At 44.0% G+C, this 21,590-nt stretch overlaps 2 protein-coding genes across 2 annotated transcripts; one reads left to right on the top strand and one right to left on the bottom strand.

The window, feature by feature from the left end:
- Positions 1-1,492: 1,492 nt before the first annotated feature.
- On the bottom strand, positions 1,493-4,557 carry TLNRD1 (talin rod domain containing 1). Its single transcript, XM_061371391.1, has one exon. The coding sequence runs from the start codon at positions 3,343-3,345 to the stop codon at positions 2,278-2,280; it is 1,068 nt and encodes a 355-aa protein (XP_061227375.1). The 5' UTR covers positions 3,346-4,557; the 3' UTR covers positions 1,493-2,277.
- Positions 4,558-13,396: 8,839 nt separating this feature from the next.
- Positions 13,397-21,048, top strand: MESD (mesoderm development LRP chaperone). Its single transcript, XM_061371392.1, has 3 exons — positions 13,397-13,697; positions 17,791-18,023; positions 18,889-21,048. Exons 1-3 carry the CDS (start codon positions 13,536-13,538, stop codon positions 19,151-19,153), a joined length of 660 nt encoding a protein of 219 aa, XP_061227376.1. The 5' UTR covers positions 13,397-13,535; the 3' UTR covers positions 19,154-21,048.
- Positions 21,049-21,590: the final 542 nt, after the last annotated feature.

Raw genomic sequence — 21,590 nt, 5'->3', positions numbered from 1 at the left:
TCCTTGGCCTCCTACAAATCCTTCCAGAGTCCTACAGCTGTTTCTGCCATCCAGATGCGAAAACGTGTGTCCACACACACATGTGGAGCACCTCTGAGGAAATACCTGTGGAGGCATCTAAGTCAAAGGTAGGACAGCATGTGTATGTACTTATGTATGAAAAAACAGGGAGATAACTGTTCTACGTGACACAGACATGGATCTCCAGGCCTCTGCAGCATGTACTGCCAGGCATACACTCCATCAGAGACAACGTCGTGAGAACGTCATACCCCAGAGCAATGCAGCTTGGGTTGAGCTTTTTACAAAAAAAACCTAATCATGCAATTTACTGAAGTCAGGAAAATCTCATTTAAAAATGAACAAAACGTAGTACTGGGGTCCTTTACACTTAAAATCAATGATTATTTTTTTTCTAACCCTTAAGATCTAGAAGCTAAGCTTTGTCCACTATGCAGTTTGACTTCCCTTTGAAATTAAGTAAAAGTATCATGTGCAAGAGAAAGAGTAACACTATAAAAGGAAGTCCTTTTGCTACTCCAGGACTGTTCCATATCCACACCCAAAAGGTTTGCTTCTTCAAAGGATTAAACAGGACAATGCTTCTACAGTGAAGGTTAAACCATAATAACATTTTACAGGTACATTCTCCAACAGCATTCAACATTGAACAATCTGCAGACTTATAAAAAAATAATCCAATTATGCAATGGAGCTGAGCAGACAAACAAAGCCAAAGAAGACCTGCTCTTCTATTTACTTTTCATGGAACATACAGAAGGCAACAGATCCCACAGGTCAACAAAGACTAGGCTGAAAAAAAACCTATTATGGGAACCATGTACTCCAAGGTCCACTCAACATTCCCAAAGAATTCAAACGGAGGTGGCCTGGGCCTGGAAAGCTAACTTTTCCCACTATCTCTGTCATCAAACTCAAACCACTTTGCCAGACATCCATACCGAGGAGCTCCAACACAAACCTCTGCAGAACCAAAGGTCCCGCTTTGGCAAAACTCCACAATCCTAAGCAGACACGCAGAACAAGCAGGGCTATCCAGCAGGGTCAAGTTCTTCAAGAACTAAGTTAACATGGAAACTCACAGGCTTAACACAGATGGCCCACAACATCTGCCAGAGTTAAAACACAAAACCTTCTCACAAGATAACACAGAATGCTGATAGAGACATCACCAGCCAGTGCCCTGCTGCAGCAAGCAGACAAGGCAATCCCAACACCTGCAGCACTGTCCAGGTTCCCATAAATACAACTACAGTATCTCTGTCAGAGGCAGCCAGAGGAGGAGGAGGAGGGTGGTACTAAGGGAGGGACACTATTTATGAAAATAAAAGAACTGAATTGAAGCCTCTATGCTGCTGTCTACAACTACAGTTACATTTGTACCACCCATTCCCTGGGGGAAATGACATACAATGCAAACAGGCCTGGCTGTTCAATTATTCAAGTATTAAGAGATTCACGGGAAGACATCTGAGAAACATAACATTTTAATAGATGAAATAAATACTCCAGTACATGCAAGATAAAAACTGACATTGCAAAAAAAAAAAAAAAAAATTAAAAATCACTTTTTGTTATAGTGTAATTTTTTTGTTTGTTTAAACACTCACAGTAGCTTTTCCCCCAGTTTGGAAATCAACACATGGAAAACATAATCACAACCTCCAGTCCTTCCACTCCTACACACCAAATGCACTTCTAACCTAACACTTGATGCAAAATAAAAAAGTCATACAAAACGAAAACAAACAAAATAGTAGCTACATCCATCCTCTATGTGGTGGTGGGGTTTTAATCATTTCTCTTTTAAATGAGTGAGAACTGAGGTAACCTTTTTCCTGCACAAACAGTAAAATTTAGAGGGGAAATTTTGGAAGACGAGACAAGACAAACTTTAAAAACCGCACCCAGCGCGATTAAAGCTTCTTTTTTTTTTTTCCTTTTTTAAAGACACCCCCACCTCCCCAAATAGAAAATACTTTTTAAACAGCTGATATTACTATTGGTGTGAAGATCTTGGTGATTAAAGGACAATTTTATCTGCAGATACTTGCTGGACTTAAACGTAAAATAAGAAGCCCAAACCAACTACCTTTATTAGTACGCATAGTTTGAATATGTTCTGCTTCTTCACCACACGAAATCAAAGGATTGGGCTCATCCAAGCAAATTCTTTGGTATACAAAAAAAGGGGTGAGGAGGTGGGATATTATTTTCCTTTAGCAATGACTGGGATCTAAACAGAAGATGTGGGGGTTAATTCACAGAATTGGAGTTCACTGGCGGTAAAGTCCTGGGTGAAGATCTTTCTCTTAGTGCCTGAGATAACAGGTTGCAACCATCCGAGACGGCGCAAGCGGAGTTCCTCAACCTTTCCCTGTAATCGCTCATTTTGGTGCTACTTTCGGGGTGTTGGGCTATATCCCTGAGGCATTGGGTCAGGAGCACACAAGCAGATACCACACTCATGGCTCCTCCTAAGATGGCAGTTTGCACAGCTTTGCCCTCTGGATTAATGGTGGCAGCTTTACCCAAAAACTGGGGCTCAGTGGCAAAGCCCACCAGAGCGTAGACAGACTGCACCAAAGGTCCACTGAACAAAACGCACCGGTTCCTGGTCAGCTCGCTGGGTGAAGTCTTGACCTCCTTGACACATGCCAAGAGAGCTGAGGCGCTGGTGCTCATACATTTGACACTGAGTTTGAACTGCTCCTTAGCAAATTTATCCTTGGATTTCTCACTGGCCAGCACGCAGGCGTCTGTCAGGAATTTCAAGTTCTTGGACATGTTCTGAGAAACCTCCAGCAGGAGCTGAGGGCTCATATCTGCCAAAGGGGTGGTCTTCAAGACCCCACAGCCGTGCTCCACCTCATGCCTACATCGGGTCACCTTGTAGCGATCCACCAAGCCAGGCATGGCAGGCTGGGCCCCCGGAGTCTCCACTGCAGCCAGGTAGGCAGCATGGGCAGAGCACTCAGTCAGGGAGACCACCAGCTCCCCCATCTCCATCAAGCTTTCCCCCACCTCCCCGAAGCGTCCCATATTGAGCTGGCTCTGGACGTCGTGGGTCAAGATGGAGAGTCCTTTGGTCCTGGCGATGATCGTGTCCCTGCACTTCTCGAAGGACTCACCAAAGACAGACAGGCTCTCAGTGTTCACCGGCCTGGTCTCGCTCGACAGCAGCAGCAGATCGGCCACCAGTTGCATCTTGATCTTGCAGTGGTCGCAGATGGAGACGAGCTTCTTCCTCTGCAGGGAACCGCTGCTGGGGATGCCGCCGCCGGACACCTCGCTGCTGGACTTGCCCGAGCCGCCGCTAGCCATCGCGCCGGGGGGGCACTCGCATGCCGCTCGCTACCCCGCTGCCGCTGCCTCTGCCGCCCGCGCAGTCCCGACTGAGCCCGGCAGGATCGCTCTGCCTTTTCCGCAACATCATTCCATTAATCGCCGGGAGGCAAGAGGGGGCTCTGGGCGCCGGGGCCGCCGCTGCTGCGGGGAGCGAGCTCCGCCGGGGCGCCCGCCCCGCTCGGGCGCCAGCCTCCGCTCCTAGGGCGCTCCCGCGGCGGGTCGGCGCACGCCGGGAGCTCCGGGGCCCCGCTCCGGCATCGTTTAGCTAAAAAAACACTATTTTTTTTTCTTCCTTTTTTTCCTGCTCCCCTTTCGCACGTCGGCTCCGCTCCCTTCCACCACCTCCTGCTCAAAGTTCCCCTCACGGGCCGGAACCCCTCACTGCTCGGGGCTCACCCCTCCGAGTCGTTACCGTGCCTCGGCTCCCCCGGGCGGCAGCGCGGGCCGGGCGCAGCTCGCAGGGCCGAGGGGCGGTGGCGGCTGCGCACCATGTGCCGCCCCCGGCGCCCGCCGCGGCCCCGCGCCGCCGGCTCGCAGGAAGCGCCGCGGAGGGTGTGGCCCGCCCCGAACGCCACAGCCCGCCACAGCCCCGCCGCGGGCCGGAGCGGGGAACAGGAGCAGAGGGGAGGAGGAGAGGGGCCGCCGCGGGGAGCCGGGCCGGGGTGGGGGGGACAGAAAAAGAGGGGATAAAAGCAAAAAAAAGATCCACCGGATCCGGGTGCTGGGGGCGGGCGGGATCCGTTCCCCTTCCTTTGCCGCTGCCTCACTCCTTCCTGCCTCGGTCATTCACGCGGCCGCTGCGAGCTCGCTCCCCGCCGCCGCGGCCCATGCCCCTCCGCCCGGCTCCCGCTGTGTGTGTCCGCTGTGTCGTCCGCTGCCGCCGCGCCAACTTAGGCTCTTCCCGCAAACAAGGGTGGTGGCTCCGGGTTGCAGCCGCGGATGCTGCGAACCGCTCGGCCTTGCGCTGCTCCTGCCATGTTCGGCCGAGTCGCCAACTCCCAGGAAAAAAAAAAAAAAGAGAAAGGAAAAAAAAAAAAAAAGGAAAAGAGGAAATCTTGGTTTAAATTCCCTTTCTCAGGCGTTCAAACTATTGGGAAGACGCGGCTGCGGCGGCTCCGCCAGCCAGACGCTGCATGGCTCTGGGGGAGGCTCCCCCCTCCCTGTTGCCTTCGCTGTAACCTCACTTAAGCCTATCGAAATCTTTTGTGCGGTGTCACCGCCCTTCGTTTAAATCCTGCCCTCCCCCCGCCGCCCCGCTCCACGCCCGCCGCCCCTCGCTCCTCCCCGCCCCGCCGGGGGACAGCAGCGCCGTGCCGCGGCCGGACATCGGGCACTGAGCGGATGCAGAGGTGAGGGGGCCCGAGGAGCCGTCCCGGTGCCGCTGACCCGCCGGTAAGTTCGATGCCCGGTCACAACTCGGGGTCTGGGGGGAGCGCGGCTGTCAGCGGGCGGAACGGAGCGACGGCGGCTCCGCTGCGATGAAGCTCGCTGGCCTTCCCCAGGCTGGATGCGCTCCCGTTTAGTTTAACCCCGACCTAATGATGCTGTAAACACGGTAGGGGCTGTTACTACATCTTTATTTACATATTTCCCTCGGCGCTGGTCTTGACCCATTTTTTGAACCAATGGGAATGAACTTGGCACGTTTCTCTCGTGTTTCTGCCATTGCTTTTGAAGGCTGGTTACCATTTGTTAGAATTTAGCAGGGAAAATGTAAACCTACAGACACCAGCTGTGCACGGAGAGCCTCTGCAAGGACCGTGTTCTCCTCTGGTCCGCTTCCACTGCAGCACACCAAGAACTTTGTTAGACGGGTCTTCAAAAAGCAAGACATTGCAGTCAGTAAATCAAATGCCACTGAACAATAATAAAACTAAAATTACTAATTGGGCTGGAACAAGGTATAAGAAGATGGGTTTAATGCTGCCTGGTATGCTACTAAAGGGAGTATATAGTTTGGGAAATGATTGTGATGAAGATATTTATGTCCCACACATCAGATTCTCTCTCATTAAGCAGTATCTCCATTAACACAATCCTGCTAATCAAGAGTTTATGTTGAAACCACACCTTACATTTGTAACATTTTGCTGCAGCTTAAATAATAGCATCCTCCTACTCTTTCCAGCCAGCCTTCCCTTTTAAAGTTAGCCTCTTAATTTTAGGCATTTACAGTGCATTTAGCAGGCTACAGAAATCCAGGAATACATTTGTCCCAATTCACAGCTCCATTAACGTCCTGCTGCATCCATACTACGTACTATAAAAGTGACCTTGAAATAAATGAAAATTGGAACAGACTCCTCACTTGCAGACCAGCGCCAACAATGTCCTGGCACCAGCGGAGCCCATTTAAAATGCTTCGGACAAGTTTATTTGTACATGTTCTCAGCCATTAGCTAGAGGAACCCTTGCCCTTCTCTACAAGCTTGTAAAGCAGAACGTGAGTGGCACAAATACATATGTGAAAGCGGAGGGTTAACAGGATGTGCACTTCTGGAGGGCGGGGGAACCCTTGCCATGAAGCCAGGCTTGAGGAAAGGGGCAGATACTGGTCTTTGGGTGTGTCAGAAAGATGGCACTTCTCCACCCACCCCTCCTCAAAGGAACCCTGTGAGGGAAATCGTGGTGACTTGAGTCAGATCATTGCAGTTTACAGGAAGGTCGTGATCTGGGCCTAAACAATTTTGGCTCACTGCCAGCAACTTTTTTTCAAAACTATAAATAGGGATGATTTCAGAGTGCTCAGAAAACTAAAAATCAATGGGCTGGAGAAGCCGATGGAATTGTGTTTCAAAGTATTTCCAGTTATGTCCTTAAACAAGGCACTGAGATATTATGTAGCACAAAGAATGCCTCTCATAAATATTAACCTAGTTTATTTTTAATGAGGATTGACTACATTTAATTAGGTTTTGAAAGATTTCATTTTGGAGAACGTGGGTCTCACCCCTGACTAGAAGAGGTGTTAAATGACCTAATAATGTTTTCCATTTTTAGGTGCTGCTGCCCGCCATGATGCTCCATGTGATTTGTGCCATTCCCCAAGGACAAAGTGGAGAGATACTGGGTTTGGACAGTTCCTGCTATGGCTCCTCCACCAGCCTTCCTCCCAGCTGCCATCACCAGCTAGGCCTTAACCCATGGCAGCTCCTAGCAGCTGATAGGGCCACCAAAGTACTTAGTAACTGCTGTAATACAAAGCAAATATTCTTTGAGCTCCTTTAATCCACTGATCCTGTTCTTATCAGACTCAACATTAGCAAGGGGTGAGACCAGTCACCACTGTAGTCATGTAGTAGGTGTTGCTTGTGGACAATCTCCAGGGCAGTCTTGGAATTATAGAATGTTTTGTGTTGAAAGGGACCTTAAAAGATCATCCAGTTCTAGTCTTGCCAAGTGTCATTTTCCTCCAGTCCTTGCTGTGCGTGTTCAGCTCTTCTGCATATGAAAGGCATGATGAAGACTGACCTGATATGTACTGTTTGAAAATATAGTGTCAAAAATACCACCTTAATTGGTCATTTGGCTATGGATGATACATTTCTTGTAGCAGCTGCCTGTTGGAGCCTTCCTGCAGGCTGCGTTGGTGCCTTATACATACAAGATCACTGTCAATCTGGGTTTACCATCCTTACTATTTGACCATAAACACAGAATCGTACTCTAAAAGGCAGCCTTGAAGGCAGATTCTATTGGGTAGAATGGAGGATCAGCTAGGTACGTGCTTTAAAGTTCCAGTTGATGTTACCTGTGGGATTTAGGAGGAAACTTTTACTCAGTGATGTTTGGGGTGGGTATTTCTTTCATAAGTCTTTTGTCCATCTCTTTCAAGGGGAATGCATGCATACCCATTTACTTCCTGGCTGCTGAGTCCAAAGGTGACCTGCAGGACTCAGGCAGCAATTTGAATTGGTGTAGAGGCTTAGAAGACATGAAAATCAGCTGTCCATGCTTGGCTTTAAAAAGATTTCACTGACAGAGTCTGAATGAACCAACTCGGGGGCTCAAACCAGCAGGCACTGTCAGATACAAGGGATTAAAAGGCTTTTTAATGTGGCTTAGTAGTATACAGAAGATTGGCTTACTTGTATGAGCTCTTCTTTCGTCACATTGATCTTTATTTTGCATTGTGCTTAGTACAAGAGAAACTAGAGGCCGAAGTCTTTTTCCCTAAATCACCTGACAGGACTTGGCCCTTTTACTGCTCTGTAAAATCTGGGGGTTTTATTGTGAAGAAGGAATTGATTTTGCCAGTGTTGAGTAATAGCTGAAGAATACCAAGTTGTAATAATTTTATGAACTCTGTATGTGGCCAGGTTCGTGAGAGGAAGTTACTGTGGAATGGGTTATACTACTTCATATTACTTTCCTGTGTAGACATATCGATCTAACTTAATAGGGAGCTCACTGATGAAGGAATAAAAGGCAATTTGTTCCCCTGTGTCAGTTCTATGTGGCTAAACCCATGAGGTGGTAATTACAGAATGATAGCTCCAATTCCAAGGGATGCAGCTGCTTTGTCAGGCTGAGAGATAAAACTCAGAGGAGGATAAAGCTGGCAGACTGGTGGATGAAATAACACAAAGGCATACTTTGCAGAAGGGGCTGTAAGAAGCTGGGCCACCCTCTCTGCAGCAAGGGAATGGTAAGTCAGACAGAAGGAAAGGCAAGTGTGTTGACTGGTTTATTGTTTTTAGGATCTATTTAGTCTTAAATGGTTTGGTGCTAAGTAAGTGTTTTGTGGTCAATACCTACAGGCATTACTTCAGGAGAGACTGAAACTGTGAGCTCTGGGTCTGTCACAGGTCTGCAGAGGTAATTATGGGTAAGTCGCTAGGGATGCAACCTGAGACTGGGCTGTGTGTGGCAGAAAAAAAAACAGCAAAATGCAAACACAGTCACAACGTTTATTTTTTATTCTTTGAAAATGACTTTGTTTAAAAACAAGTAGCTTGTAGAGTAACAGGTGGGCTTTCACAGACAGGTTTAACCCCAGTGTTTTGATAGGTTTCATTTTATATATGGCATAATCAAAACCACAGCATCAAAGGTAAGAAAAAAATTATTACACAGATACCAGTAATGTAAATATGTCAGTTATGTCTCAAATACTGGTCAGCTCCAGCTGCTCAGTTGAGAGGTAATACAGCAGAAGTGGGTTTATTTTGTTGTCCTTCTATTCACCATTCATTGTACTGTTGTTTTCACCGCTTACCATATATAATTGATTGGTTCTCCCCTGCTGTTACCATGGATATTTAATACATTGACACGGAAAACAGACACGCTTTTATGGAAAGGAAAACAGCTACAAAATTCCTCTTGCACAGAATGGAAGGGTCTGCTGTATTTGATGTTGATACAGCCAGTAGTGGCTTTCTGCTTCATGTTCTTATCTACCATCTACACATCTGGATGTCCATCCTATACCTCATGTTTCATGGGGCTAGCATCCAGGAGGGCGTTACATGCAGCATGGCTCCTTGTGTCCATTTTCCCCCCTGAACAGGCAAGAAGGGCCAGGCACAGGTTTGTAGGTCAGTCAGCTTGAAACTGAAAAGCAATTGCTTTCAGAGTGGTAAATGCTGTTGATTAGAGTGGTCCACCATAAACATGAATCCAAGACCCTCCCTTCAGGCTCTTAGGTCTGGGGTTTTTTGAGATCAAAGGAGAACACAGTATTTTGAACAAAATGTGCAAGGGCCCACCCTTCCTGAGCTGCTCTTCTGGTAGATGTTCTGTCCTGCAGCTGCAATACTCCAGAGAAGCGTTTGCTTCCTCCTCCCCCTCCTTTTCTCTTAAATATGTATCATGAGAGAAATTTAACAGATGTTTTCCTAGGAGTCTGATCCTACACTCATTGTGCCTGTGTGTTCTATGTGGAGAGCTGCTGATTTACCAATTTAAGTAAGTCTAGCACCTTTAATTCATCAGAAGGTCATGTAATATATTACTTACATTAGATGTAGGTGTCAAAACTGACCTGTAAACCTAAAATTAAGTTGGGACTACAAAATTAATTTCACTTAGATTGTGGAAATTAGACTATAAACGGAATTCCTGTGGGAACTGTGTAAACCTTCTTTGACATTGATTTAATGTAACGTTGTGCAAGCAGTACATAGTTTTAACCAGCACAGATTTGTAGCAAATCTTGCAGTAAGATGAGCATTAACAGGAACATTCTGTGGTGTTTCTGAATTTAATGATTACAGTGTAGAGCTTTATTACAGCTTTACTGCAGTCAGGCATTGTACTCCCTTCCCAAGCCTGAGAACACAGGTAATGATACAAAGCTGACATGTAATCTGTCAAATACCTCCATTCAGTCATTAAGCTTTAATTTATAAAGTGCATATGCACAGGATAGTATACAGTTAGGGTAAAGATTTATTTTGTGGTCAAAACTGAATTTGGAATCTGAATGTCAATACCTGAATCAGAATTTCATGTCCAAATCGCAGTAATTAGCCCCTAATTTGGGAAAATTTGAAATCAAAGACTTGAATTTTTCAAACTGGACTCTGGAATTCAAGGCCTGATCAGTCCTGGGACAAAAATCTGTTCTTTTAATAGATGGTAAGTGAGTGTGCTTTTTTTATGCATGCAGTTAATTTGAGGACTGAAATTATTCTGAATCACTCAAGTGTTCATGCTCCAGATTACAGCAGATTTTCCTTGCTATGCTTCTAGTAACAGTACTAAAAAGCATATTTTTTCTTTCTTGAGATACAGAAAGACTCTGGTTTTTAAAGATAACATGTTCAGGTGTTCTCTGAATGTGACGGCATTCAGAGGTCTGAATTCATGCATGCACTGTCTGCACAAGAGCTCATGCATGAGACTGTTTCTTCAGGTGAATATTTAGGGTACTTAATATAATTTGACCTGTGAAAACACTAATTTTGAATGTTTTACTGAAAATAACTCAGAATATCCTAAATTTCTGTAGAATGTATGACAATGTTTTTAAACAGGGTAAGGATACTCTGAATTCTGCAACATCTCAAAACTAGCATCAAGTTCTCTGTGATCTGCAAGCCTTCTGCATTGTTTAACACAATGTTGTCCCGGTCCCTTAATAAACCAGTAAATGTGAAAGCAATTCTAATGCTGCCAATTGGGTTGTATGTATAAAGAGCACAGCTGTACACCAGACCTCACTCATTTCAGATATGCAAAGTAATCCCTAAAAGGCTGCCTTTTGCAACACCTTAGTCATCTAAGCCACTGTTGAACATCCTCTTGGATTAGTAGAGTTCTCAAAATGAATCAGTTCTTCCAGATGCAGCAGTGTTGATAGCAGATAGCCTGTGCATGTTCTTCTGCATGCTTTGGGTTCATCTTCTGATTTTATTAGTTTAATCTCTTAATTGTCTGTATGTCCTTCCAAGAAGGCACTGCCCTTTCCTTGACAAAGTCAAACTCCTTGTTCTTTCCAAGGAATGTCAAGGGACAAGCTTTAAGAACCTGCTGTACTGTATTTGCAGAGAAGTAAAATGTGATGAATGAGAATCTATCTTACAATAGAAAACTGCATCCAAACCCCACCACCAGCAAAGACGTGAGAGACATTTTGGCAGCTAAAATATATCCACATTCTTCTTTTAGCTCATAGAAAATAATGGTATAGGAAATATATTCTTCAGAAATACAGTTCCAAAAATGCAGGTTATATTAAAAAAAAAAAAAAAGAAAAAAAAAAAAAAGAAAAAGACTCCCAAAATCCTAACCTTAACAGAAATTTATAACACCCTGAATCCTCTCATATTTCAGCTTGACCCAACCCTACTGAATAATGAAAACAGTTTACATTAACAGGGGGAGGCAGATTTGCCTTTCTGATAAGGTGTAATTTTATTATTGAAACTACTACTATTAAAACATGGAAGTTGCCCAAGTAACAGCCACATCTTGAGGCATTCCCTGGCATTCCCTAGATGGGATTTTAAGCTACAAGATAAAAGTTTTAAACACCTTAGTTTTGCAATTGACAGTGCATGTAGACAACTAGTTTCAGATACGTTCTGTATGGTAATCATAGCAGTGTTAGCTGCTAGGACTATATGAACTGTTAAGGAATGTGAAAATGCTTAAGCTATATAAAGCATATTTGAATCATTCTGTAGATACTTGAACAAAACTGTGTGCTTCAATAAAAAGAAAATTAAATTTAATTTGCCCCTGTCAGTGATAGGTATTTCTAGCTGCACTGCTTTTGTTTCTTGCATGGGAAAAAAAACAGCAGAATAGAGGCTTGGTAGATGTTTGTCCTACAGCTGATACGCAAAGAACAGGCATTGAACAGCTTCTTCCTGGACACAGAATTCTGCCTGAACAAAGACAGTTGCAAGGTTACAGCCAAGCATGAAAAATATCTACCTTTTAAATTAAAGCTTTTCTATACATGGCAAGGAAATGTATAGCATTGTTCAGTGCAGTGCTGGATATAGTGAACAACCTGCTCATTTACCAGTGGGAATTGGATTACTTTTGAGATCCACATCTGAAAGTAGCACCAGATATTAAAGTCAACCTTGACTTGGTTTGTTCTAATAAGAGAAAACAGGATGGAAGAAAGTATTTCCCAGTAGAAACTCAGTGAAAATATTTTATACTGTAAGTCCAGCTTTCCAAAATTGAATCTTTTGTCTTTTTTTTCCAGTGACTGTATGCATGTTCCAGTAATAACAGAAGTTACCAGAAATGTATTTTAGTAAAACCTCATTAACCAGGGCAATGTGATATAGTATATCTGATGTTCATTACATTTAATGAGAAATCACTGAGCAGATGTGCTCATTAGTGACTTTCTGGACAGCTTTGTGAAAAATACTTAACTAAACCCCTGTTTCAGTTACTGTGCATGTAACAAGCCCCATGAATAGCTATGGGCTAACTGCTTCCTGTTTCTCAGGCACACTGGCAGTGCCTGAAATGGTATCAAGCGATAACCCTGGAGGCTGCAGGCCAGACGGGTTGTTTATGAGAGTGCTGAAATTGTGGATCCCACATCCTCCTCTGCTGTTTCCCATGCTACATGTGAGTTTGGCAACCTGCTGCTTCATGTAGCATGTCACCCTAACACTCACAAGCTATGTCAGTGTCTTTACTGTTTGAAGTTAGTTCAGGCTTCAGAAAGCTTCCCAAACCCACACCCCTGCCCACTGACTGCTTCTGGTCTGCATTTGTATGCTGTGCCTCTAAGGTTCTGGTGAATCATAGGACTATGCACAGCAACACAACTGGGGTTGAAGTGCTTACTCTATGCTGTGCTCTGAACCTGCTTTCCTTCCAAAGGTTCCACTTGAACAGAAAAGCACCCTGCTCACTTATGAGCCTGACCACAGCTAGTTATCTACCAGGATGCAGTTACCGTGGCACTTCCTTAAATTCCCAAGTTCAAACTTCTTGGCAGTCGAAGTCTAAAAGACAAAAGAGAAGATGGCGCTATTTATAATTAAAACAGCTTCCATGAGCGGGCAAATAATAAAGACTGAAGAGTGAAATAAGGCCATGCAGGCACCAGCCTGTGTTGTTTGGTTTGGAAAATGGAAACGTAATCTGTACAAAGACAAAGCTATAACTTAATTTTTTGTAGTGTCCAGATGTTCTGGAGTTGTAGTAATGAACAGCTTCATTTTTAAATGCCTTCTTTTAAGAACCTTAGTAGTTAAAATGAGAAGATGCTCCTATGAGCCCAGTTTTTATCTCACAGCAAACACAGATACCTATAGTCCTGCTTTAAAAAAGCAACAGGACATCACATAGTTCATATTCCAGGAGCTGGTCCATATACGGGGTTATTTAAAACCACCCTACAATGTCCACCTTTAACAGCCGTCTAGGACAAGGTCTGCGGGGCCTACACCCAGCGCGACCCCGACTCCTCAAACGGCCCATTGTGCCCAGGCTGCGGCATCGCGGGGAGCAGCACGAGGAGGAGCAGGGCGGTGTTCCCCATCCCTTCCGTCCCGTCCCCCCTCGCCCCCAGCTCTCGGGCATGTGACAGGGAGCACCGGCCTTGCCCACGCCTCCTCCCCCGCTGCCCTTTCGCCCCTTCCAACTCCTCCTCCTCCCCGCGGCCCGAGCTGCCGCTGCCCCCGCCCCTTTAAGGCAGCCGCGGCCGCCTTCCCACGGCGGCTGCGAGGTTTGGGGGAAACATGGCGGCGGCTGCTGCTGGCTGGGCTGTGTTGGGCCTCGCGCTGTGGCTGTGCGCGGCTGCCGGCGACTCGGAGGGGAAGCAGCGGGCAGGGCCGGCCAAGAAGAAGGACATTCGGGACTACAACGACGCGGACATGGCTCGGCTGCTGGAGCAGTGGGAGGTGCGGGGCCGGGGGTATGCAGTGGGGACCCCGCGGCTGTGGCCGGCGCGGGGGGCGAGGGGGACAGGGGCCTCTCTCCCGGCTCGGGGCAAGGCGGGAGGTTTGGTGCCCGCGTCTCGGCCGCCCTTCCCAGAGCCTGGCTGCGGCCTTGGTATGGAGCGGGTGGGGGGATCCTGGGCCTGGTGGCGTTGGGGTGGCGGGAAGCCGGTCCCTTCCGCTGAGGGCTTCCTATGTAGGGAGGTTACAACATCGGGGCGAACAGGCACAGAGACGGCTTCTGGGGAGCTGCCGTGCCCCCGCAGCCTGCCCTGCTGCCCCTACCCTCTGGAGCACACGGTGACCATGTGTGCCACAGCCTGGTTTGAGTATCTGCTGTGTTGGTGTATTAAGGGCCTTGCTATCCATTCTTTGGTCATGTTTTGTGACCAAAGTGTGGATAGCAGGAGAAATGCTTATTTCAGGTTTCCAGAGTAGGTACATGGTTGGTGTTTTCCTTCCTTGCCACTCATCATGGTAATGACTTCTAATTCTAGCTCTGTTGCCTCCCTTTGTCCCTATCACCCTGCTGCCTTAACTTCCTTTTGACATTTCCCCATCATTCCTCTGTGTGGTTGTCATGACACTGTTCGGTTCTTTTCACTATTTTTCTATTCCATCATGTTCTGATAAATCCCAGAGCACTCATCAGTGTCTTCTACTCTTTCCCATGGGGCTGTTCCCCAGAATGTTTTGCACAAGTCCCTAGGGAAATAATGGAGTAAAAGCTTCAGTCTCTTGTGACACCATCTACAGCTGTAAGTCAAGGTGGAGAAATACATTTTGTATGTGTAATAAAGTAACTTTTGTGAGATGTAAGGATGTCTGCTTTGGGCCTAGTTGGCAGATTATGGACATGTTCATCCCAGGGACTATTACTGTGTATCTCCCTTTATGAAGAGAGATTCTTGGAAAACTGAGTTAAAATTCTAAATAAAATTATATAAAATCTCGAAATTCACCTTTCCATAGGTGGTATCAGACAAGGACCAGGTGGTCCCAGATGGTAAAAAAATCAAAAGCTTAAATGATGATATTGGCCAACTTCAGTGAAGTTTGGCATTTCAGGGAAAATCTTAGAAGATTAACATCTCTGAATTGGATGCCTGGATGAAAGGGAGACTCAAGTTAATGCTGTCATGACTCTGGCCGTGTACTCTGTTCCAGCCATGTGGCAAGCAGGAGGCTGTTCAGGGTTTTTCCTCTGGAGCAGGTCCCTGATCCATTTCACCATGTGCTGCACAAATGCTTGTAGCTACATTGCATGCAGATGTGGCTGAACATCTGGGGACTTTGGTGCTTGGGCTGGCATTGCCACTGAGTGAATTAGTAGCCAGTCACAGCTCTGGAAGAAAAAAGTTACTGAAGCAGTGGCTCAACAATGAGCAGTTGTTGGGTCTTTGGGATGGTCAGCTGTATGGCATTTTGCCTGGTGGTAGTCAGGACTCATAAAAAGAACATGAAAAGACTTAAGGGGGTGGTGGCTGGAGGATAGAGGAGAAGAAAAGCATGAGTGGATTTGATGGGGTGGGATGAGAAACAAAGGGGCCATTATGAATTTGGATAAGAGCAGGAATTATGCTCTGGAGCAAGGGGCACAGGGCCCAGATCTGTACAGAATCAAGTGTCATTCATCACAACTGAGATGACGCCTAACGCTTTTTATTTCTCTGGCGATTAGTCAAAAGCACTGGAGGATGGTGGCTGTTACATCCTTGGGTTCAGCCACACGCCTGGTGAGGCTGAGGCCATGGCTCCAGCAGCCTTCCTGGAACAAGCAGCCACCTCTGTGCAGGCTCTTGTGCTGCCACTTGCCCTGTGCTGGTGCAACCATGTGCGTGGATGCCGGATGAACCAGGGGAGTGATCTGGCAGAAAATGAGGATGGGGAACTGAGGTTTCTTCATTAGATCAGTTGCATAACTAGAGCTTGAAGCAAACTGCCTAGGGATTTCCCTCATGGAAAGGGACTCTCCAGCAACCTTGGGTCCAGAGGAGCTGGAAGCAGAACTGAGAATGTGGTCATTCTGTTACTGAAATGTCCTGTTCTTTAAGTAGTTCATAATTGTTGTAAGCTCAGGATTTCTTGGGCTTGACTGTGAGCTGAGCTTGTTGAATAGGCCAAGGAATTAGGTGACATATGTTGCTAATAGTTTTTAAAATAAAAATTAAGGGCATTGATGAGAAATGTGTGAGAATGGGAGCAGAGGGGAGGAGAAAAAGAAGGAATACATAGAAAATACATAGTTATTACTGTATTGTGTAATGCTTTCCCTCTGAAGCCTCATGTTACAGCTTCAAGGAATGAATCTGCTAGACATTTCAAAGCAAAAGCTTATACTTTTCTCCGGTCTTTTGCTTAATAGATATAGATACAAAACTGCACGATAGTTTGTACAGGATCAGGAGGAGAATTGTGGTATAGGGGAGCTTTTGACTGCTTTTTCTGATATTTCTATTCAAACTGCAACAGTACAGCTTTACAAGCATTTAGCTGAATAGTTAAGGGAAAAATAGGTTAATATGTTAGGTTGTGCTGTCACTAAATTCAAAGTCAGTTTCTGTATTGCATAAGGACTATATGGAAACATTTCTGCCTTTCCCTTTCAAAACTGAAATAAGCTGGTTTTGCACTAGGCAAACTGTTCTAAAATTAGGACTGTTTTGCTTTTACTTCTGAAGAACGTTTTTCATTGGCTTATATAAGTTTTTGTATTTTCACTGTGCTTTACCAATATGAGCATTTTCCAGCTTCCTCCAAGATTAGTATCGTTCCCCCTTAGCGAGGGCTGTGGGACTTCCCTGGGGCTCTCCTTTGCTCTCAGTTCACTTAATAAGGAGTTTTCAAAGGGATGCGAACTATTTGAAAGTGTCCTTGCAAAATCAAAGCAAATGTAGTTAGTAAGGAAAGACAGGATAAAATCTAAGGCTTCTACAGCTTCTATTCTGTGCTGTTTTCTAAACTCCTTTGTCAGAAAGACAGCGAACTACGTAATTGAGGTGGGAATAGAGGTCGCTTGCATGGAACCTTACCTTTAAAGGGTATGGGATGCTTAGTGTAGGGGGATGTTGTCAAAGGGCGATGTTGAGTTTGCATATAGGCATGTGCAGGGATGAGAAGTTAGTGCATACTTAGACCTAAAAAATAAAGCTTGGCTTCTGAAGGGAGTTATCTTTAGATGCTGCTACAGTTCATGCCCCTGATGGAGTGCTGCATATTTTCACAAAATACTTGGAAGTCAAAACAACACCTGAAATGTCTGCCTTAATTCCTACTGATTTACTAGTGCTTGGGTGGATGCCAGTATAGGACTTCTGGGGTTTTATGTTGTATTTTTGTATTAATTTTTTAATATGATACGAATACTGTTGAAGAAATCAAGCTCTGGCTGAATGTAAGCTGTCACTCTATTCACTCCTCTCTCTCATGAGCTGTTTTAAGGGGCAGCAGTTTGAATTCTGCCTTTCCAAATATTTAAATGCCTGTCAACCTCAGCAGAGGCATCAAGAGTTTTTTTCTTTATTCTAGAAGTAATTTACTCCTGGTGATTATGTTGTCAGACTGTGAGCTGCAGCTGTGCATTAGAAAAGTCATGAAGCCTTTAATGTAAGTTTTCCTGTGGCATGAGCCTTGAAATTCTGAATTTTTGTGGATGTTATTTGGTAAAGAGGCAAAGTCAGGAAAATTGAATTTTCAAGTGATCAAATGAGTCCTAGAGGTGAGTTTTGACCTCTGAAAGCAATGTGCAGGTGAGCACTTTTCTGTGTGTGTCTGAAGTACCTGTGTGGAGTTGTACTGAATTAACCTTGAGGCTGAACTATTTCTCAGTATATGGTAAAAGGAGAGTCTAGCTGTCAGAATGAAAATGTGTTGAGGGGAGGGTTATAAACAGAAGAATACTCTTGATGAAGTATCCTGAAACAAAACTCACTATTTGTTTTGGTTTGAGAATCTCCGTTATCAAGCTAAAAAATACTTCATCAAAGTGGGAAATTTCAAAACAGAACAGCTTTGTGGAACAGTTGAGTTTAATGCCTCCTTTTCCTTTTCAAAACAGAAAGATGATGACATTGAAGAAGGAGATCTTCCTGAACACAAGAGGCCTCCAGCACCAATAGATTTCTCAAAAATTGATCCAGGCAAGCCTGAAAGTATCCTGAAGCTGACGAAGAAGGGGAAGACTTTGATGATGTTTGTCACAGTGTCAGGAAATCCCACAGAAAAGGAGACAGAAGAAATCACTAGCTTGTGGCAGAGCAGTCTCTTCAATGCAAACTATGATGTGCAGAGGTAAGCTGTTATACACAAGGATGAAGTTTATCTTTTTACAGAAGCCTTGTTTCTTTCCTCCTGAGAATCTTTTCAACTGTTCATGCTGTGCCCTTCCCCAGCTCAATCATCTGTCACTATTTCTGTATCAGTTTCTATGCCAATTTGCTATAAGCCATGCTATAAAAATTCTGGCATGGTGCACAAATCTTTTTAACACTTACAAATGATGTATATATAGCCTCATTTGTTTTCATCTCATTACGTTTCAGCTATTTATCAGTTTTAGTTGCAGTAGTTTGCCTTTATGTGCTTGATGGAAAACATCACACTTGGAAGACTTGTCGCCACAGAAGGCTTTTTGTTCCCCTTGCTAAAAAATGTGTTTCTGAAAGAGAGAGGATCAGTTTGAAACACAGGAAGATTGTGTCTCTTGTACTGAGGCTGGAAAGGGTTATAGTAAGTGTATAAAGCAAATATAATGCCCATTAGTGGGTTTTACATAGTGCTAAATTAATTCCTAAGTTGTCTTTGTATTCTTGCTCCTCCTTGGTTATTTGCAAACTCAATACATGTTATTCTTACATATGCTAGAAAATGGTTCTCTTGTCCTCCTCCCCAGGCAACAAGATCAGCTCCATCTCTGGGATTGTTCAAGGCCAGGATGGACAGAACCTTAGGCAACATGTTCAATCATAAGGCATCCCTTCCCATGGCAGGGGGGCTGGAACTAGATGACCTTAACGTCGTTCCAACTCTAGCCTTTCTATGATTCTACGATCCTTGCTCTTGCATGCTCATGCCTCAGTCATGGAGGTGCTCTGAATTAAGCAAGATGTACTGCTTGAAAAGCACAGAGCTAACAGAAATTGTATCTTTCCTCCAGGTTTATTGTTGGCTCAAATCGTGCCATCTTTATGCTGCGTGATGGTGGGTACGCTTGGGAGATCAAAGACTTCCTGATAAGTCAAGAAAGGTGTGCGGATGTTACTCTGGAAGGTCAGGTTTATCCTGGCAAAGGAGGAGAAGAAAATGAGAAAATGAAAAACAAAACAAAACCTGAAAAAGCAAAGAAGAAAAAAGACGCAGACAAGAAATCTAACAGCGTCAAAGAGGACAACCGAGCAACCAAGCAGAGGGAGGATCTATGATGGATGTGTTAACCAGACTGAATACTGTTCCTTGAATGGAAACTAAATTTCCATGCAATTCCTGGGTTTACTGGGGGGAAGAAAGGAAGCAGAGGTTACTGAGGTTAAAAGACTTTTATGTTGGAATTCACCAGTTTACTTACTAATGTTGGCCATTTATTTAGTTGCAGGATAGGTAATGTTTAATACTTTAGTTTGTAATTTTGTATGCTTTTGTGTTAAAATTAACATACAAATCTGTGTGTCTAACATTGCAAATTTAAATTAGGTGGAAAATTAAAGAGTCTCATAATACATTGATACTCATCTTTAGTATCTACATACATCTTGGCTGTTCAAGTTGGTCATTGATTTGTAACTGCTGATGGACAGCAGAATGCAGTACTAATAGATTCTCTTGGAAGTCAGTTTGCTAGAGTCAGTTGCAAAACTGCATAAAAGTACAAAGAATAGTGGTACACTGGCCAAAGATGCATGAAATTACGGGGTTTAGGACATGTCTGTTTAGGCTGCCTGTTTCTTTAAAATAAACAAAACCTCTTCTGTTTGTCCCAAGAAATCCATGGAAATGCTTAGAAGGATAGAAGCTAGGCAGATAACTCAGCTAATTCACTCCAAATCAGTGCAGAAAAGAGATTCTGTACTGTTCAAAGTGATGCTGGGCTGTTAATGAAATTACAGCACCTTCATGAGCAGTGTCATGGCGAAAGGAAGGTCAGATTCATGGCGTTCAGGTTGCTGCTGCTGCCAAAGAACTGTGCCTCTGGAAGCAGATGTTATGTATGCCCTATTATCTAGACAGTAGATTTTAACTGGGAAATTAATTTGGTTTATTCGTTTAAGGGTTTGCTTAAATCTTTGAAAAAGCACTAGGTGCTGTGCAGAGCTCAACTTTGAGTTAGACATATCCCTTCCTGATGTTTAATAACCAGATTATTATTTTTTGTTTGGGTACAGATTGCCGACTGACATGGTTGATTGTGGAGAAAAAAAACCATTGATTTAAATGCTCTGAGGTTTGATGTATGGGATCGAATACAATTTCTCCTTGACATACTCATACTTTGTATAATTGGGAATGTTTTTTTATTATTCAGATTGTAATCTGTTGAATTCATTACTTAGAATTGTTGCCCTTCTGCCTTACTGCTTATTAGGGACTAAATGTACCTTGTATGTGTGGTCCACATCATTTTCCAGAGGATGAGCAGAGTATTGTCTGTCTTCATTCAACACTACTAAGATGTTACTTTGACTCTTTATTTAAGGTGCTAAAATCCAGATGGTTTGGATAAAAGGTCCTAACTGAACCATAATGGTTAATCTCATGGAATACTTCAGTAGCAAAAGTGGGAAACTGATCTGTTGAGTACTTGTCCTAAAATAAAAGATGTGACTAAACTTACTGTTTCACTGAGTAGTAAAGCCTTTTAAATAATTAATGCATTGAGTTAGGTATTCGGGAAAGACACAAATTCATCTTTGGTTTCTCTATATAAGGGCTAAATGATGTTGATGAAGGTTCCAGGTGATTGGGTTTATTTAATTTTAATTATATTTGTATGAGTTTAGGATTAAAGAAACCTTTCTGGCCACACTTCGTTAAACAGGTCTGTGCCTGTTTGAATAGAAAATGAAATAATGTATTTCTTCAGGATTAACTGTATTACTTTTAAATTGTGCTACTAATCCAAACACGTAATGGAGTTGAGAAGAGTCTCAGTAGATGCTTGGATATTGCATTGCATCAGGATGTGCAGTCCATTTCTTGTTCATTACTCATTTATCATTTTGTCAAGTGTTCTTGGTTTGCACCTGCCCTTTTTTACGGAATGTTGCTTCTCACCTTTAGAGATGAACAAAGGTCAGATGAAACAATAAATACAAAATATTAATGGGTGGTTTTCTTTTTACAACTTAAATCTGTGGTATAGAGGTGACAATTCAGATCATGATCAGAAACGTGGAAATGAAGTTTCTGTAATTTTCCTAATCTTAGGAAATATAACCCTGATTTTTTAGTCAAAGTGAGTTCTTCCTGAGCTAAACAATGAAGCAGTGTAAACCAACATGCGAAGGCAACTCAGCCAAGGAGGAGAAAAAATTTACTACACTATATAGCTATAAGACCAGCTTTTGAGAAAGATACTTGTTTTAGTCATCCGTAAATCCACATTTACAGTAGGTTGGAGCCCTTTCCCTACATGGTTAAAAGGAGGGAGGTAATTTCATTGAAATTCAGCCAGCCAATTGACTGGGTTTTTTGATTGGCTGTTCTGAATTGTGAAGTTGCCTATCCCAAATGCAGCTGTGTTTTGTGCATGCAGTTCAGTTTAAATTTTAAAGTGTGTTTTGGTTTTGGGGGTATTTTTCATTATTTTTTTAATAGGAGTAGTGACTTGAGAGTTGCGTTTTGATACAAAACACAAAGTGTGGC

The sequence above is a fragment of the Neopsephotus bourkii genome, unplaced genomic scaffold (genome assembly GCF_033783945.1).
Source record: "Neopsephotus bourkii isolate Nb327-2 ecotype Australia unplaced genomic scaffold, CSIRO-AGI_Nbou_v1 NB_1572, whole genome shotgun sequence".
Taxonomy (NCBI): Eukaryota; Metazoa; Chordata; class Aves; order Psittaciformes; family Psittacidae; genus Neopsephotus; species Neopsephotus bourkii.
Note: the sequence above shows the minus strand (reverse complement) of the source record. Positions and strands in the feature narration are given on the sequence as shown.

Coding starts and splice junctions, on each gene's coding strand:
- MESD (XM_061371392.1), top strand. CDS start 13,536: ATGGCGGCGGCTGCTGCTGGCTGGGCTGTGTTGGGCCTCGCGCTGTGG. Junction 13,698..17,790: donor GGCTGCTGGAGCAGTGGGAG/GTGCGGGGCCGG, acceptor TTTTCAAAACAG/AAAGATGATGACATTGAAGA. Junction 18,024..18,888: donor GCAAACTATGATGTGCAGAG/GTAAGCTGTTAT, acceptor TCTTTCCTCCAG/GTTTATTGTTGGCTCAAATC.
- TLNRD1 (XM_061371391.1), bottom strand. CDS start 3,345: ATGGCTAGCGGCGGCTCGGGCAAGTCCAGCAGCGAGGTGTCCGGCGGC.